At 40.5% G+C, this 20,436-nt stretch overlaps 1 protein-coding gene across 1 annotated transcript in view; it reads left to right on the top strand.

Moving 5' to 3' along the window:
• The window catches only part of LOC139770771 (lachesin-like), a 56,504-nt gene extending 37,562 nt beyond the window's left edge, over window positions 1–18,942 (top strand). The window contains exon 7 of the mRNA XM_071702953.1: window positions 17,814–18,942. Within this exon, the coding sequence (XP_071559054.1) occupies window positions 17,814–17,923 (110 nt within the window). The 3' untranslated portion in view covers window positions 17,924–18,942. The remainder of the gene's footprint in view (window positions 1–17,813) is intronic.
• The last annotated feature ends 1,494 nt before the right edge of the window (window positions 18,943–20,436 follow it).

The following is a 20,436-nucleotide window of genomic DNA, read 5'->3' as shown; positions in this document are numbered from 1 at the left end:
AATTATGCATTCTTCTTCCTACGATTACTATTTCTGATTATGTTTTGCGTTTGCTTGCGCAACAATGATATAACAGACAAACGTATAGCAAAACTATATATAAAAACTGAAGGATAATGTGTACCAAAGATAAATATATCTACTGAGTCAACTTGTGAGTCAACTTTTGTTTAAAACCGGGAGTAGTGTAAGAAAAATAATTCTCAACTCTCCTCACGTAATTGATATTAGAAATAATAACATATGGTTTTGCGAATATTAAATACCTTTTGTGTGATATTCTCACGCCTAGAAAGCCGATTGTAAAGACAAGGTGCGGAGTTGAGAGTTTAAACAATCTTCGATCAACGGAGCTGATACCATGAAACGACCAAAGTCCTGGGAAATCCTTTACTATCCCAAAGGACTCAACTTTGTTTCTAAACTCCGCCCTTCCGTGTAGCTAATCGTCAAGACTTAGTGTCAGCCTAAAGCCTATTAAATCAAGCATCAAGGGCAAATCTTACTTTTCGAAGTAAAATAGCGCAACTCCCTAAATCTATATATAAATATTTAAATCCATTGTAGAATTGAAAACCCTAATAGTTATCAGATAGATTTGATACTTAATTTTAAACGTAAATGGTTTTAAAATTATTGTAGCTTTATTTAACTAATTTTGAAGCTATATAAACACGCATAATAACTTATTGGAATTGTATTTAACGACTATTTTGGATACTTTGTAGAGCGTCGTAAATATGCGCTATTACATCTTTTGTTATGGCAAATGCATAAGTCACGCGTTTCGATCGATGCCTAAAAATTGGATGGAACGCTTTTAACCTTCCATCGTGGAACTTTACGCGGCCCATAAAATCTGCTGCGCCGTTCGACAGCTAAATTATGCGCATATATATATCGATCAACAACGCGTGCGCGCTAATACTTCATACAAACGCCGGTTATAGAGCGTAAAACTTCGACGTCTGTATTGACGGTACGCGTGAATGCATTTGTTATCGAATCGTCGGATCGGAATGAGAATGATCGCTGATGGATGGATAATGGAATATTTAACCACGATTTAAAGCGTTTTCTGGGTGCGTTCAAGTTCTATGCTGCGGAATTACTTCCGGCATTTCTCATTCAGTTCCATTAATACGTGAATTAAAACCTGCCATGCGGCGCACGTATACACACAATCGTACTAATAACATTTTCTATGATTTTGAAATGACGTGAAATAGAACGCCTTTTTTTCGATGCTGCAGGTAACTAATGCACCCATAAACGTCCAGCGATTTTCGTCGGCTGAACCATTGCCCCTTTTTTTTTTACAAACGTTGCATTCGCAAAATATGAATCATCGATCGTCGCACGTTCACTCGATTTACCAAATACGATTTAAGCGAGAAGGAAAAAGAATGCAATACCTGTTGCTTGATAGAGTTACCGAACCGCCTAGAGACAGATATCCTTTGTCTCGCTTCGACAAGGTACGAAGTACGAACTACGAAAAACACAATATATTTTATTTATGAAATAATTTCACTCAGAAAACATCGAATTATAGTTTTTCGAGATTATGTAACAATTTTCAGTTGCCTTTAATTTTTATATAAACAGTACAAATGTTCAAGAAGGATATGTTGGAAAATTGTTATTTCGAAACAAAGGTAAACGCGTCAGAAGTAATGCACTCGCTTTGCTTTCAAGTGCGTTTATGCGTAATACTGAATACAATCGCTAAATATATTTAATTATTCTCTCTCTCCGTGTTTATATAATACCTGCCGGCGGTACAAGTTCGGAGTGTGTGTCTGAATCTCCGTTATCAAAAATATGTTACCGCTGAACTTTCTTCGCGGTATCATCTTTCGCAAGAAACGAAGAAGAATACACCTGTTGCACGTCGATAGGCTTATCGACAATCCGCTCAAGCGACGCATAAAGAAGGCCTGGAAAATAATATCAATATGTGCATATCGTTTAAAATACGGTTGCAAAAGAAATGGCGTATTTTTCAAATGCACGCTTTTATATACGTGTGTTTTGTATATATACGCAGGAAAAAATATTATAATTATAATATCGGTTAGTGCTGAATTGGATCGAAACAATTCGAATTAGTTCAATCAGATTCAACAGCTCGATTGATTTATTTTTATACATGTTACACGGATACATAATTCTGTATATAGAATATAAACAGATGATCATAATCGGATTATAACGATCGATGTTGATGCAAATAGGTCTAAGCTGAATGTTACAAAATTTCCGACCTTCGTATAATAATTTAGCGCAAATCGCTTTTGTACGAGAAGCACGACAACTGTAGAGTAAATTTTGCGTTTAATAACGAATATACGCACATAATGCGTTGCAGATTTACGTTTGAATTTTGAACACGATTAATTAATACGTAGGGTAATAAACCAGAAATTTTAATTTGCATATTACTGGAATATCGTTTACGAATTATTTTTTCTGCTACGCGAACGCTTCTCTCTCTCGCAGGGCAATCGCGATGTACCATTTTTTTCATTCCTCGAATAAATCGGCGCGTAATTTTTGCACCGCTCCGCGCATCCGAATATTTCTGTCTTGCTGGTGACGCGATTTAATCAGAAATTCAGACCCGCGATATCACGGTACGTGTACCAAAACGTGTTTTTTTTCCCGTGTCACTCCGCCGGCATTCGGTAAGGGAGCTTAAGGTTGACGTCACGATGCGGGCGTACCTTTTACAACGCTCGCTAGTCCGCCTCGTTTTTTCGTCTCGCTGTCCTTTTTGTTTACGAGCTATGTGTACGAGTCAAGCCTGTAAAAACGGCGACACAAACGCTCCATTACTCTTCTTCTTGTCCCACGTGTTACGGCGCCGTTTCGCGTGCAATTACACATAAGAGGATAAAAAAAAAGGAAGAAAATCTCCCTCTCTCTTCCATCCTTTCTCTCTCTCGCTCTCTCTCTCTCTCTTTCTTTTTTTTTCTCCCTTACCATTCCGCCTCCAGCACGTTTATTTTTGTCATTTGTCTAACGTACAGAGTTCCTTTCGTGTCGACACGTGAGAGGCCATATGTCGCGAAATGTAATTAGGAATAGTACTAACACCCGTCGCTTCGCGAAACGCTGCACGCTGCGCGCTGCAGCATGCAACGTAGTATTAAGTCATAGATATCGCAGACGAATTTTCCTAATGCAACTTACATGTGTCCGGTTTGCGAGCGTAGGAGTGCGTATTTGCGTTCAACCCTCTGCGCGTTTACCCTTAATGACAAAAAAATCTGCATGAAAGAAGATTTCACTTTTTACCAGCGAGATCTCATTTCTTCTGGTGCGCGAGGATTAATTTAGTATACGGTTTGGTCCCGCGGCCTGATTGGGGACGCGGCATTCATCTTTGACGTACCACACGACATTACACGCTTATGAATATCTCGCGTATTTGAAAGATTAAAATCTTGTTTTTCCATCGGCGTGCTTCCGCCGGTCGCAGCGAGATTGCATGTCGTTTCGGGTATTGATGACTAAAAGTACGAAATCCGCGATGTATAACACAGTTGAATCGACACGTAATATCCGGCGTGTGGCGCCAAACGTTTTCGAAAGATCCTCTATTTCAGGCACGGCGTTATCGTGAATAAGCGTACGCATCATATGCGTCGTAAACGATAACGTTGGTAAGTGTAGAAACAGGGGAGCCCGTGACACGCTCGCGTGACCATCGAATCGAATGTTACATTATGTAATGGTTTTGGTTTTGGCCATGGTTCGGACAGAATTTCTATTTGCATCGGAATCCGAGAAACATGACGTGGGTAACGTTATCCGCGGCGAAGCGAAAATGCAGCTAAATGATCCGAAAAGTTTCTCGGATTCTTTTTCTACCAGCTATTTTTGTGCTACGTCAGAGTTTCTCGCTCGATGAGCGAAGCTGCCTATTATGAATGTATTATGATCCATTATGGTAAATGGTACGTCCCAATTCTACTAAAATTACAACTAAATTTTAGCAATTTGTTCATTAAACATTGAAAACAATAGGAATATTTGTATTGTGCTCGCTAAACAATAAATTACAAAGTTGTATGTGTTAATATTTGCTCTTTTGAAACAGAAATGCACGGATTTTCATCCGTCACTCATTTCGGTTGTACATTACATATTAAATACGTTTGTTTCCGAAATATATTAAAAGTACTGATTTTATTTTTGTTTTCCGCAGCTTGAAGTTCAAATGACTACTGCTGAAAATTTAACATTTTATAAATTTGAAATTACGCAAAGTACGAAAAAAAGTATAAATTTAAAATACTTATTAATTATTTATCCAAATGTTGCTTAGATCTAGACATTAATTGTTTTACAATTATTGTCCGAGTTTCACGTTAATAAAATATTCTTTAACGAAATGAGAAGAAAATTTCCTCTAAAAGAATGAATCTTCTTTAATATTACGCAATGTCCTACGTTTTGCATATACTTGTTTAAAACGTTGATCTTATTTAGTATGTAAAACTTATGTAGAACGTCCGGCTACGTAACTAAATCCCGCGAAATGGTTACTATATATCTTTCGTATCTTTTAAGAAACGTATAAGATTTATCACGTCAATTTACATTATTTTCGGGATAATCGAGTCCCATTTTTCTACCAGATGATAAAGGCTCTTGCATTCTATTCGACAATACCTCAAGCGTGTTCGGATTCGTACGCAAATCACACAATACGCCGAGTGTCGCCAAGAGCAACCGTCTGCGAGACATACATCTTCGTCTGTGCCCCGAGTTCGTTCGTTTTTCTCCCTTCGCATCCACACTTTGCATACCCTGGCGCGCGCGCGTGTGAAGCGTTACCTTCGGCTTCCCTCTCACCCTCAAATCCTTCCCCCCGTCCTCTCCGCGCGAGCTTAACACGATGTAAGCCGCATACCGCGGGTATACCGCGGTTTCCGGGGTTCCGGTGCTATCTGTATCCATAAAGAATGTAAGCTCGCACACTAGCCAAGAACCGAGGATCTTCCTTCCCGACGCAATAACAGCGACTCTCGGGGATCCGAAATTTTCATGCATAGGATATAAAGCATAAACGACGACTTCATCATCCCCTCTCACCTTTTCCTCCCTCTTTCTTCCCCTTCTCTCTCTCTCTCTCTCTCTCTCTCTCTCTCTCTCTCTCTCTCTCTCTCTCTCTCTCTCTCTCTCTCTCTCTCTCTCTCTCTCTCGCTCTCGCTCTCTCTCTCTTTCTCTCTCAATTTCTCGATCTCTCTCGTATTGTCGCAGCCGAGCTCTCTGGATATTTCGACTGTCGTGCAATTTTCCCGTTCTGGCTGTTCTACGAATACGTCAATATGAGGGAAAAGCGTGCGGGAGCCCGGAATAAAATCAATGGGCTCGGAGGAGAACGAGATCGGGGAAAGGTAAATGTAGTAGAAAACCATACGGGGCTACCTCTTTCTCTTTCTCTTTCTCTCTCTCTCTCTTTCTCCCGACCGATCATTTTCTTTTCTTCCGCTCGACCGCTTTCGATCTCATCAAAGAAATGCCCACCGTCGCTATCGGCGGCCCGGATTTTTGCATTACGTTTGCAGCAAAGCTACCGGATTGAAAAGCTCATAAAGCTAGAAATGACGTATACTTATATCGCGCAGTAGAAAAGGGAGGAGAATTTGTAAAATTCTCCATGGTTCGAGTTGTAAGAGTTACGAGCTCATTGCATTGCCATGTGTCGAGCGAACGGCTACATAACTTTATCCACGATATTTAAATCATGGAACAACATTCAATTCCAAAAAAATTCTCTTATTGAAATTAAAATCAGGGATCTCAGTATATCCTACGTGTATCATACTCATCGCGCGCTTCATATTTCGCTCGTCTCTGCGCCATCGCTTCACGTACCGCCGCGTTTTGGATATCTTATCTTCGTTTTTTATAGATATTTCATGGTGCATGACGTCGAATGCGACGTAAAAAAATTTGATCTCATCAAATTTGTTGAATTTCGAGAGTTTGTGGCGGGGAAAGTTATAAAATATCATTCGCTCGACCAGTACCCATGAATAGCCGTATCAATATTATATATCTTTTTTGATACTGATATCGGTTGGTATATTTTTTTCAGAATTGCAAAACAATCGGAAAATCCTAAAACGTTATACATTAGTGTGTACAAAATGTACGTACGGCTGGATACTAGCTTTACGTTATATTTGTGATTATACAGGATATGTGATAAAACTCTTTATAAATTGTACACCGAATGTGCCATTTTATATATTTTTTTGTAAAAAGAATAATATTTATTGTATCAGGTCGATTTACGAGACGATAAAAGCGCTGCAATTGCTTTTTCTGCGAACAACAGATAAAAGAATTATATTATTGTTATTGTTAATTTTTTTTTAATTACAAGTTACAGATTACAAATTGCAAGGATCTTCTAAATATTTGGAAACTGTATTTAGTTATATAAAATATTGCACTTTACAGCGTAATATTATATCGTGAGATGATATTATATTATATAAGTCTTCTCTTTTGGCTCACATATAATTCGTCTAGTACAATTAAATCTACTTTTAAAATTTAATTAAATATACTTTTCTGAAAATCGTCAAAATATTAATTAGTTAAATAACGTATGCGTGTGGGGAAAGAGAGTGACGGGAAGATTTCTGACGCGGCGCTCCGAAACGAATGCATTCACGGGGTGCATCGTGGAACGTGAAATAGAGATTGCGGGGAAATTCGGCGGACGCGTAATGCCTCCATTGATCGAAATGCGCCGAACGATTTTTCGCCGATCGATATGAATACGTGTGCACGCCGCGCGCAAACCGATCTGCAACGTAGTTACGGAGGGGGCACGATGCTGGATTCTCAATTATGCAGAATTTCAGAATCCCGCTCGCGCCTTTCATGAAATATTAACGTTCCAATCGCGTTAATGCAAAATCATTCCTGATCGGAAAACGCGATGGTTTTTCCCCGGCAATATATCTTGCAACTCAAACAGATAACTGTAGTGTCTGCGCGGTAAACGATGGGCGCCGATTGACCGAGTTACATTCGTAAAATGCAAACATTTGTTCGTTCATAGCGTTAACCCGATGTAATTACCGACGCTATTGTTTTCGTCGCTCATTGCATTAGGAAGTAATCGATAATGACAGTGATGAAAAAACATAATGGTATGTAATCTTAATCCGATATTTAAAAAATTGCATTTTACATTATAATGTGAACCGATCGACTGATCGGTTCTAAAAGTATGCAAATTCAAGTTTCGCATTATTGAGCTTATTACTGACGGCAATAACGGCATTATAAATAATATCCTAATTGAGTATAACAAACAACGCTTTGACCAATCATATTAATATTATTGGCGTACTTAATAATATAAATCCATATTTGATTGTGTTATTATTTGATTATTTTATTACGTAAATAATTTGAAAAGTGACGCAATTTTAAACATCAAGACAAACATTTTATACAATTAATTATTTGCTAAATAAATAGGACTTCTTATCTTTAAAAGTATATCCTCGATTATACTTTAAAGTAGAATCTTTTTATTGAATTAACCATTTTTACTTATTTACTTATTTCCGTTCTTGCATTATAATATTACATAATATAAAATTCTACGTCACGTTCATTTAATTGCTGTCGACCGCGCATAATTGAAATTGAAATTGAGATACGGGTTCACTTCGATTGTCAATCCGAGTTTAAGTTGAAAAATCGTGCCACGTTTCTAGCGCGTTAAATGGCGCATCGATTCGGACTCGATGGTCACAGAGAGACATGAATATTAATTATTCAAGTGCACGAGATTGCCGGTCTCGAAAAACCGAGGGATTTAAGTTTCTGGTCTCCTGGCATAAATGCGTCTCGGTCTCTCGTTGCCGTCCGCGCTCTCTGCCTCTCTCTCTTTCTCTCTTTCTCTCTCTAGCATGCGTTTAATGCAGTAAGCTGCAATGTAGCGAATGCTATGCTAATGTCCTTACTTACGAAGACGGTCCCCGGACGCGGAAAGTTCTCGGGATGGTTCTGTTTATGATAGAGTGAGGAGCCCTCGGCCGTTATACGTGACTCATGTAGCAGCGTAGCAACGAGCGGCTTTTCCGCGGTACGTCGCGTCGCCCGGCAAGTTTCCAGGTCGCTCGGATGCGATGTTAATTGATGGGCGTATCATCGAGAAGTTACAAACAAGCGCCTGCGGCGTAACGGCTTTACATGTCAGATTTTCTCCAATTTTACAGAATGAAATTGTAGAAGAAATACAAGCGGAGTAAAAAAAAAATCACCGTTATGCATACCCATAATTTGTATGAAAAAGTACACTTTTCTGTGTACTATAATTCTATAATAGGTACGTCGAAAATTTATAAGAAGAAGTTATATTTAAATACGATAAATATGTATGATGGACTTTTCTTGTTTGATGTTCGCGCGCGATAAACGTGTAGAACATGGTTTGGTAAATAATATATTTGAGATCTATTTGAAGGTATGCTTGAATTTTACACAACCGAACATAGAAGTTGCATAAATAAGAAGTTGTATAAATATCACCTCGTGTGAAATGCGCATATAATACGAATTTAAAAAAAATCTTCCTATACGTGCTGAATATTCCCGAGCACTTTTCTACACATCGTTCGTCGTTCGACTTTTAAATCTTTATACTCGCTATTTCGATGAGACGTTTACAGGGAAGTACTTGATGGCCGTTAATGCACGAGGGCGCCTGTAAAAGACGCGTCTTTTGCAGCCAGGTATGGGCGTGCACGTGCGAAGTCGATTACAATAACTCTCGCGAGTGGTGAAGCATTACGCTACATTACCCTCGGCATCGCCGTTGCATAGCGCGTCGAACTCACGCCCAGTCATCGTTGTACCGTCGATGATTGCTGCAACAGCGGCGTGGTTTGCATCAACGATGTTCATTCCACGGTGGCCGATTGCCGAAGCGGCGGTCGAACGGCCGCATTATAAATGCGGCTCGTTAAGGATTACGACGTTGTCGACGTTCGTTACGATAATAAATCTTTGTTGCCGTAATAAAGCTCTTGCCGAGGCGTTAAGATCGCGCGTCCATCCACTCGCATTCGAGTGCAATCGAAGCATGCGCGGCGTGGCGATTAAACAAGCCCGAGGAAGCTACGTGATCTATTAACTATTTTTCTGTTACTGTTACTGTATTAATAACAGCCCCTTTTCGCCAGTCAATTAACATATAACGGCAATTAATTAATTAAATTATTTATATTTAGGAGATATATGTGATAAAATGATTATCACCATGTTGTCATGAATATTACAGGCATATTTATTTTAGCTGTCTATTTTTAAATCAAATAATATCTCGTAATTATGTTTGAAGATGTGGGATACAAGCGAAGTATAAAGTTTGAATAATTATCTATGAGAAATGCGCGATAATACTATGAAGAAATGTGATACCAGTACATAAAAGTTTCCAATGGCTGACCATATCATGTCATTATCTACTGTGAGAGATAGCAGTAAGCGCCGGGCGATAAATTGATAATTAGTATAAATTACATACGATTCTAAGAATTTATCTAATAGCAAATCAATGCTTTATAAGGCTGAAACTATTCGGAGATATGCCAACGTCACATTCAGGAGTGAAAGATATATGAGATCTTAAAGCAGGTGCTTAAACTATTCGGCTATTCGCTCCATTATCGCTGCGTAACTATCCTTGTATCTTACATCGTTCGTGGGCGGAATTTCATAACTAATTAGAATGGCATTCGGAGTGCACGGGATATTATAGTCAGAGGGATAGGAAGCGCGAAAAGAGATAGAGATAGAGAGAGAGAGAGAGAGAGAGAGGGGGCGGAAGGGAAAGGGAGAGGGAGGGAAAGGGAGAGGATTGATACTGCCGCTAGTATCAACGGTCATAATGCGCTTGCATATTTGCGCAGCGCGTATGCAATGCACGACGCAACCGAGCGGTTTCGAGCGGCCTTCACTGAAGGATCGCATTTCCGCATCAAACAAGAATTACGCGGTACAGCAACGAGAGCGTAACGGCAAACGAGCCGAGTCGTCCGCTTGAAGAAACGAGGAAGCAAATTTGGTTACATGCCGTCACAAGTTTGTAAGCACGTATCAGGGTAATGCGCAGCGAGGATGAAACGTATCTTCAGGTCGTCGTTGCATCGATTCGCATTTCGCATCTTGATATAAATTTTGCAAATTGCCTATTTATTATTCGTATAAGGTAAGATATTTTTATTTGCGTAAAAAAATTATCCAATGTAAGTAAAACCAGTACACCGCGAGTTTTTAATTTGATTTTTTTAAATTCTAGTTCTTCTTGCTGTATAACAGATCTCTCCTCGTTATAAGAACATAATTTGTCATAATTTGTGTACTCTGGACGTTCTTTGAAATGACATCTATTTATCTAATTAAAGTCCTTTTTAGAAAAGAATTCTAGAATTCGCGAGAAACCTCTTTTCACGTGAATAAATAGTAAAAACAAAATAATAAAATATCGAAAAACTGTGAATAAAATAAGAAAAAATATTTTTTTAGTTTGTACATAGATATATATGCACTACACTATCGTGCCCTACACGTAAAAATAATACGTCGACGTTTAGCCTTCTAGAAACAGTCGAGTAGTACAAAAGTGCCGGGACTGCTCGTTCTATGTCCGTCCGTTCGTCTCGAGCTAAGTGCACTTTGTGAATAATCGCAACGTGAAGCGAGCGTAGAAACATACATGCGGCGATGATTTACCCTTCTCTTTGGGTTACCCGGCTCGTCCGCATTTTCCTTCTCCTCCACCGCGCTCTGCCTCCGCAGTTTGCTCTCAACAAGGCGGAAAAACGCTTTTCCGCCGCAGGATCTTCTTTTTTTCCGGCGTCAAAGTGGTAATCAAGAACGAAAAAATGCCGTCGTAAAATTTTCCGGCTTCTGGCTCGTCTTGATTCGCCTAGTGAACACGACGATAGCGTCGTCTGCCGATTCTTGACACGCGACCGAGTTACACGAAGGGTGTGTGGGTAGCTGAGGAAAAGGAAAATATTTTTATCGGCCCGATGAATCTGAACTGGCATGAGTCGTGACATAGTACTGTTTTTTTAACAGGTAAAACAAGTACAATATTTTCAAGTCTGCGAAATTTAGAAATTAGAATTATTAAATCTGAGTTTTTTCAAATTTGTGACAAAAACTTATAAACCAATATTTGAGCGAAAATACATTGTACTCAAGATATAACATAAATATCAGATTTGAACGATTCACTTCTCACGGAAGAACGAACATTCCAAAAACATTCCGAAGGAGAAATATATGAACGTGGAGTATTTTATAATTCGCTAATAAACTGCATGGAATTATTCAGACAACGCGGAACGTTCCGAGTTCGTCCAAGAATAGCTATTTAACAGGTAGAAACATTTGTTCTCTCTCTCTCTCTCTCTCTCTCTCTCTCTCTCTCTCTCTCTCTCTCTCTCTCTCTCTCTCTCTCTCTCTCTCTCTCTCTCTCTCTCTCTCTCTCTCTCTCTCTCTCTCTCTCTCTCTCTCTCTCTCTCTCTCTCTCTCTCTCTCTCTCTCTCTCTCTCTCTCTCTCTCTCTCTCTCTCTCTTTCATCTAATCATAATGGGCCGTTTATGCTGCACAAATGCCACACTTAGTTACTCGTACGGTCGCGTTGCGCGTGACAAATGAACGTGCGGCCGACGCACGAGCGCAAGATATTAGTCTTCCTTGTCACAAATTATCACGAATAAAATTTGTTAAGGCACAACTGCGGTCCCGGATGCGTTGTCGCATCGGACATATCGCGTCGTTTGCGCTGATATATCCGAAATGTCAGAAAACTAATCTCTCGTCACTAAGGCACCTCACACGTGTAATGAAGTCGCGCACCGACCATACGACACACGCGGGTTCTTGCAGCGATATTTTTTTCAACGAAGCTGCATGACATTGTTTTGGGCAAAATTTAGTTACATTGCTTCTGTCACGTTGGATTAAGCGTAACGATATTATTGGATTTACCTGCGTGCGCAAAGGCAAAGTGGCCACAAGCAAAATGCGAATATCGAAACGTTGTGCGGCAGCATGAAAATCGGAACAAAAATTGCAATGAACGAAAAACCGATAACACATTTAAAATGTGGATCAGCCACTGAACGGATTAACAATTTGTATTTTATAATCTTCCCGAGTGTTCTATCGTTGCCGATAAACAACAATATTGTTATAAAATACCAACTGATATTACAAAATATATCGTCTGATTAATATATACGTCACTATTAAATTTATATATCAAGTATTTTTTATATCTAGTAACTTTTTTGGCAATTATTATTACTCCATCATCATATATCTTCCTTTCACCAATACGCCGAAAATAACGCCGCTCTACTTTCCGGTAATTTGTTCCCGTTGTAGGAGGGTCAGTCGACAGAGAACCGTCGAGTATCTTCACTCCGATTTCCCAAGACGCAAATGATCTTAACCTCCGCGTGTATAGGGTCGAACTTAACCGGCCCACATACAAATGCCGTCTTTAGACCCGGGCTGTACAAACGTACACACCCGCATGCGGACGAAGGGGACGACAAGGTTTCGGGTTGATAAATGAATGCGCGGTTGATACGTGAGGAGGAACAACGGCGCCACGGGGGAAAAGACTAAAGACACCTTGGGGGATGCGGAAAGCGAAAAGACGAAGAAGCGCGGTCCCGAATATATCTTGATCTCGAGCAGCCGTGGAGACAAAGACGTTGCCGTGTATCGTCGATTGCACGTAACACCCGACGTATCTCTGTCTTAATCTGCAACGAGTGAATTCGTCTCGTTCGCCGCGTTCGGCGATCGCTCGAGAGTATACCGTTTTGCGGAAACTCGACTCGGTCCCACGGGCAATTTCATCATCGTCAGACAACATTAATTTAATGGCTCGTGATTAAATTGAAAATTGATGCTGCCTGTTTTCCGTTTGTTAATTCATTGTCATTGCTATTCACCGTTGATGCGGCTTGTTCGTTTATTCGATGAATTACAATTTGTATTGTTCGAAAGTATAAACGTACCTTTCAGAAAGCAATAAAATGAAGAAATAATAATCAAATGTGTAATCAATGCGTATTTGATGCGTCGTAAGTGTCAGAGTAACTGGCACTCAATCATTTTTAACGTTACCGATAGCCTTGAGGCATAAAATTTTTTTTTTTTTCGATAAAATTCATTTTACGATCTTTACTTCCGAGTTCGGAAATGCGCCGTGTGGATACGGGCCGTCCCGAAAATGGGCCACGTCGGCGACAACTTTAACTGTCGCAAATTCCGTGTGCCGAGACTATCACAGCACTTCACGGGGAGTTCTTCGCAGCGCGATATACACCGCTAACTCAATAACCCCCTTATTCCCTTCGACCTCATTTCCGCGCCCCGTCGAACGTTATACCGGCTCCCCGGCACGTCTCTTAAAGCTGATGGCGCGACGGCGGGCGGCGCCGAGAAAAATAGATTGATAACGCGGCAGCGTGTGAAGGCGCGGCGCGCGAAGCTAACGATGCGGAATGACGAAAGGCGTTATAGGCGGAAACATTTCGCCTGCGTGCTACAATGTTCGCGTTCCTGTAACACCGTGAATATAAATATTTGTTGACATTAAGCTATGACAGGACGATATTTTACGGCGAGTGGAACGATACTTTTGACAACGTGCGAGAGCGTAACTGTTTATTTATTACAGGAATATATTCTACAACATTGTGTCGAATGTCGAAACGTCACGTTTTAATATTGTACACCGAGAAACGGTTCACCTGTTCAATCTCAATGAAAACGGTAGCGCTTTTACTTCGGCATTTACTTCGAAGTGAATTTTTCCGATGAACGATAGCACGAAAGATAGCGTCTCGCTCCGATCAACCTTATGTAACCGAAAACATATCGCTTAAGATATTCCACGTCTTTGCTCGGCTTACGACACCTGTCAATATCGCGCGCGCCGCGCTCACCCTTGGATTTAGTCAAATCTTCGGGGATTACGCTATCGACTGGTTACGGCCAGCCGAGTGGTGCGCGATTTGCGCAGCCCCCGCCTTGTTTTGCCCTCGACGGCGAGTATCCGTGCACAGCGCCCAATATGAAAAAAATTTATAATTCTTCGACGATAGTGCCAATAATACGCACATCATGTTCCCGACCAGTGCGGCGCGGCGCACCGCGATATTTCATGTCCGGGGATCGGGGATCGGGGTAGCGATGTGGTGTGTATGCACCGGGACGCCACACGCGAGCCATTTTATTTTGCAATATAATGCTTGACTCCTCGTCGTCCGCGCGGCTTGACATATTGGACGTGATAGGGAGTAATCTGTTATACCGCCCCGTGTCCACGATAGAAGCCTGCAGGCGGCACCCTCCGCCCACCCCCTACGTTGCATCTACGGTACGCTGGAAACGACCGATATATTTCCCGGTATACACTTCCGTATACGGATTCGTACGGGGAAATATAGTGGCGCGAGCGCGAACGCGAATGCGTGAGCCGGATCGACGATAAATCAGGGACCGCAACGTAAATAAAATCTTATGGAAACATTCGGGAGGAAAAGAGATGGACACGTCTTTTCCGCTCTTTTCTTTTTCCGTGGCCAATTTGAGATTATCCACCGGCTGCTTCGAAGAAACGATCATTGACTTGGGAATCTTGGTATGAGAACGCAATACGTGCGACAGTGGCTGATACTCGCTGTGAATAAATGCGTGAGCACTAGTTGGGGAAAAACTTTTGTCGATATTGCGCAGAGACAGCTGAGACAGATATCGTAAAATACATTTTGTGCGTCATGTGTTGTTTTATTTATACGATGTGCTCATGTGTATTCCACGATATCTTGTCGTAAAATTTGATTTGACTTGAAGCGATTCGCCAAAATTGGAATCGTTATGAACACAGAATGTGATATGTGAATGATAAATCGGCTCTCCTCACGAATTACCTTTACATTCTTAGACATGTGGAAATTGAATTACGTTCATATTCTTAGATACGTTGATATTGAATTACGTTTACCTATATTCTTAGACACATTGATATTTAATTAAGTTGACATTCTTAGACACATTAATATTGAATTACGTTTATATTTTTAGATATAATTGATATGATCTTTGCTTTATGATGTTTATAAGTGTTTCGTCTTTGTTTAATCTATGTGGTTATTTCTAACTCTGTGAGACTTAGAGAAGAAGGAAGATCACAAGCAATGAAACTCACATTTTTCTCTCTTATAATTATAATTAATTTAAGAGACATTTTTTGATCCAATAGGAACGTTAAAGCTGGAAACGCCACGCCGGAGATTCTGGACGATTCTTAATAATTAATCGCGCGAGAATTATGTCTGGAATTCGGAAGGCATCTCTCGGATAATCCCGGATAGCGTTTCGCAATATTCCGACGAACGCATCGGTGCATCCCGATGGCGCATGTCTATCGAAAAAGCAAAGAGATCTCTCCGCTGTAGTTTCGCTTGGCTGAGGCCAGGATCAGGGATGGCACTCGAGACACACCCGGGGGATTTTGGGACGAAAAGTTCCGCTAGAAACTCCGGTCTCTCTCGCTTATCCAGAAGCCTTCAACCCACTCTCTCTCCTTTCCCCGCGCGTCGCGCGTCCCCTGTCGCTTTTCGCAACGCGCCGAGTCAAGCTGCATACAGTTTTCTCTCACGAACTCGCACACGCGCGCGTCGATCCGGTCGAAAGGTATCGCGAAAATATAGACCGTGAAATTTCTAAACGGGATTTAAAGTTTCGCACGGCCAATTTCTAGCCGCCGTTTAACCTACCCGCATGTAATTACCGAGATAACGAGCTTTGTAGAACGGTCAGAATTCTGGAAAAAGAGATTAAGCGAGCCGTTCACCTTGTAAGTGATGCGTAAGTCAAATTTATGAAATGTAACAGCTGTAAAGAAAATATATGCGTTAGGATTAAGATGGATATCTGCGCCATATACTTTAATGAGTGATTTCAATGCTTTGATCTGCTCTTTACAGAATATGTAATGCACATCGAAAGGAGATTGTTTTGGGTCATCAATTTAATAACCGAAAGATAAACGTTCGAATATTGCATGAGAAAGAAAAGGTACAGATTACTTTGTTTGTCAAGAAGGCCTATGCATTAAAAATATCTAACCTAAACATCTAATCCTATGTAGCGTGTGATTAATTATCGACACATATCGAGCTGATTAATCAGATTAATCGTAAGCTCCCTCGGGAACTGCGAGCTATTAGCGACGCCCTACTGATTTCCCGAGCGTTCACGGTATAAATTATTCACCACCTTAATAGTACGCCTTCGCAATTGCTCGTTATTTTACAGTCTGATCGCACTCCCCGAGAAATTAACGTCGTAGATTCGAGCGTCTTGAAAATATTTTACAAGCGCGTTTTCAAGCGATTCCGCGCGATATGGCGTTATATACGCTTTCCGAATCGCGTTAAAATCTACACGAAGCGTTAATATTATGATATTATGGGAGCGAGGAACACAGTCTTTTCGTGCGTTCAGCATGTAAATGAACGTAGAGGGAGATATGCAAATCGTACATGGCGAGTGACACCGGCGTATTCTACCAACATATTTTGCAAGTGCTCGGTATGATGTGTTTGCGCGGATATCATTTTCGTTCGGTCGATTTTAAAATGGAAGTAAAGTTGAAAGTTGGATGACTTGTTGACTTGTTGACTTGACGACAAAACGTCTTAATGACACTTCTAACATAGATGAATAATTCATTGTGATTTTTAAATATATATTAGTACTAGAGATATTATCCACCAAACTTTTATATTACCGCATTATATCAGTTTCATCGATTTATACAGCGCGTATGTGTTATAAGCTTTTAAAAATGTTTTACATTAAAAGAGCTTATAATATCAGTAAAAGTTTAAACGAGCAGATATTGACTTTATCATTATTATTCAGTATTCCGGTACCACGCCTGCTCTCTGTACGCGTCAGTGTGTTAAAAACCGGGTATCGATGTACTAAAAAATTCCTTTCGTCATCTTTTAGTCATAGAATTATAGATCTCCGAAGGTGTCGTTATATTGAAACCTCCGAATGGCAAAAATGGAACGATCAATAAAGAATATTGGCGATTCCCAATTCGACAGGAAGCGAGTTTCTGATCAGAAATTCAAATTGAATCGCGGAAAGCAGAAACATTTCTGTCACACGAAAATTGCAATAAAGAAGGTATACTGTTTTGAAAAATGATGTAAAAAGCTCGGGGGGGTTTTTCGAGTTAAAGTAGATAGGCGAAAAGAAACGTAGAAGCGTGGGCGTTAAACGGTCGAAACGGCATTTCCATAGGGACCCACCCACGTTCCTCTTTGCGTGAAGAAGAATGGTGGCAGCCTCAGGTGGATCATCTAATATATACAGGGTGTCTTCGCAAGATGCCCCTATCACGGTACCATGAATTTCATGGCGATTTGAGACAGTTCTTTTTTTTATCTTTTTTTTTTAACAGAACGATATCCTGAAATAAGCGGCACTAAAAAAAACTCGACTCATCCGGAATTCATAAATTTTTACGTACAATCGGAGAGCTATTGAACCAACAAGCCCCTGGTTTAAAAAATATGAACTCCGCATTAATCCAAGACACTTCATGTAAAAGGAACCGCGGCGCACCTGGGTCACCCTGTACATATAAACTCGCGCACGTAGAAGCCTCGTGCATAACGGCGCCGAGTAACACGCGAAATGCATTTCTGTTTCAGGAAGCGCATACATCATCAGATGGAGTGCGCCGCAGTTGATGGTCGTGGCGGTGCAGTACATTCTCACGGGGCCCTACATGCCCCCGTACGTACCGCAGACAGCGAATTAAGACGTCCGTCGCAAGGAAAAGAAACCACCGTCGTCGCGCCGTTCACCCGCGAGGAAAAGGCGTCATCGACGACGCGCGAGGAGAGGGACCGGGGGGAACGCTGGTTCCCTTAAAATATATCGTCGCGTATCTTTCGCGGGAAGCGCGCTTTTTGCGGAGCCGCGTCGAGCGCGCGGATTATGGAGCACTGATGGACAGGAAATGTGCTCGCGAACTCTGGTAACGGGTAACTGGTCAACGGGTAACTGGTTTACGACCGACGGACATTAATCTATCCCGATCTGAAATGGATTCCGATTTTGCTTTACCGCTCGTCGATCGAATTGGCCGATCGTCGCGAATCGGATTGAGAGATTTTCACAACGACAGCGAAGTATTAAATAATTTTATTCTTATTAAACGGAGATTTCCTCTCGCAGATGATACGCTGAAATATCCTGGCTGTGCTCGATAAAGTCTGTTCTTCGTTATGGACGTCGTATAATTCTTTATGAAATCGTTTTCACGCGCGGGATCGATAAGCTACTGTGCTCCGTACTCGGTCTCAGCTACATCAGAGTTTAAAATTTAAACGGACAGCTAGAAAGAGCGCCGGGGCGATGCCGATATATATTAATCGATAAGCCGCGATACCAATAAGTCCTAACTATTAATGTATCGTGACGTGCCGCGGATTTGAAAGTATTCGAGATAATTTTAAACAAAGCTGAGATAATATTCGAATAAATTTCACTTATTGAGTTGTATAACGCCATATCTTCCCTGACAGCTTTTGTGATTCCACGAAATACTTTTTTATATGATTAATATACAGTACTATACGTGCGTCATATGTGATACAATTCGAAGACCGTGGAGGTTGCTTTAACCATTTGCTTTAATATCTGTTTTTAAGACATGCTACGAGATTGTGTCGAATAAAATCAGATAAATATTTTTTTCTATCTATACTCAAGGATCGTTGTTCCGTAATGTAAAAATAAAAGAAAGATAATAAACTTAGTGATCAAACAAAAAAATTGTGCGTTTCCTCGACGTCTGTGGATTTACGTGTAAATACGACGCATCTCGAGACCAATGAGGGGTCGTCCGAGAGATCTCTCCAGAGAACTGAGGGGAATTTGATTAATGCCTCGGCACGTGAAAAATAGCGGGGGCGTGATCACGACTCCTCGCAAGCGCGACAATGACATAAGAGTCATCGAGAATTTTTCATGGACCATGAAAAAAAGAACCTATCTGTAATCTCATGCCTTTGACAAAAATTCACTAAAAACTCTAATAAAATTATAACTGAATTACGAGGTGAAATCCCGCGCGTCAGGATTGAAATATATCTCAATCGCGCTGCGTACGCCCGAATAAATATGTAGATGTCACGCATTACAATGCGTGGCCTAAAAACACACACAGACATTTTATAAAAGCAGACTTTTTTACGGTAACACAAATGACAAGCAGCTGAGCGCTGCTTTTGCGCGAATTTTATTGCGCGCAGGTTGTCAGTTATATGGACCAAAATTAAATTTATTGCAGATCAGGGAACATTATTGTCCGATAAAATTTATATCAACTTTTGAATGTCCGATCCGTCGTGGCGACATATTATTGCCTCGTGAAAATTTACGAATACCCTATATTCATTAAATGTCCTCTTCGTTTAATTAAGTGCACGTATATATGTATTTTGTGCCGTTAAAACGCTATTGGCAATTTTTAATTATCACGTACGTCGGAACGGTTATTATTCGCCAATTAAATGTTCTATGAAACTCTTTCGTTCTCAACGTCAATATATCCGTAACGATTTCCACTGCCGTCACTTAATACAGATGCCGCGTACAGGACTGATTCCGATAAAAATTACAACGTAAGATAACTCTAGCGTGTATAAACTTTGAAGAGACTGAAATTCGCGATTTATATGATTCCTTTTGATTGCCTGAAAATTATAAGTCTCATCTGGCCGCCGTAACTGTATGCGCTCGTTAACGAAACGATCTCGATTATTGGTACAGTAGAATCGTTTTATGCAATTACAAACGCGCTCGAAGCGCACGATTTCTATCGCAGGAACAATAGGTCGGAATTGAATTAATATACGAGTGCGAAATTAAATTACTTTATGTATAAAGAAATGAATGTGTGAAGCGTAGTAGCATTTCTCTCCGGCGGAAAGTCTCCGCGGCAGTTAATTGCCTTCCGCTCTTCCCATTCATTACTCTTTACACGCGCCATTGTACATATCAAAATCTCAGTGTTCTGCCAGTACTTTATGCTAATTGTTATACTAGTTGTCGTTATTAGCTCTTTTACGCCAGAGCCATTTAAGATTAAAGTTATTTTTAATATACGTTTCCAGGTAAATTTTGATTATGCATATAGTGAATTTGTTCACTTGACAATTATGTCTGAAGCAGTTATAAATTACAATATTTTCTGAACAGACGCTGTTAATTACGTTCACATTTAAATGGAACATAAGTTTAAAACGAGATTGATACACATGAGAA

Source organism: Temnothorax nylanderi, unplaced genomic scaffold (assembly GCF_030848795.1).
Source record: "Temnothorax nylanderi isolate EJ_2023f unplaced genomic scaffold, tnyl_v1.0 TNYL_tig0032_pilon, whole genome shotgun sequence".
NCBI lineage: Eukaryota > Metazoa > Arthropoda > Insecta > Hymenoptera > Formicidae > Temnothorax > Temnothorax nylanderi.
The sequence above is the reverse complement of the archived record's forward strand: the minus strand, read 5'-3'. Positions and strand labels throughout refer to the sequence as shown.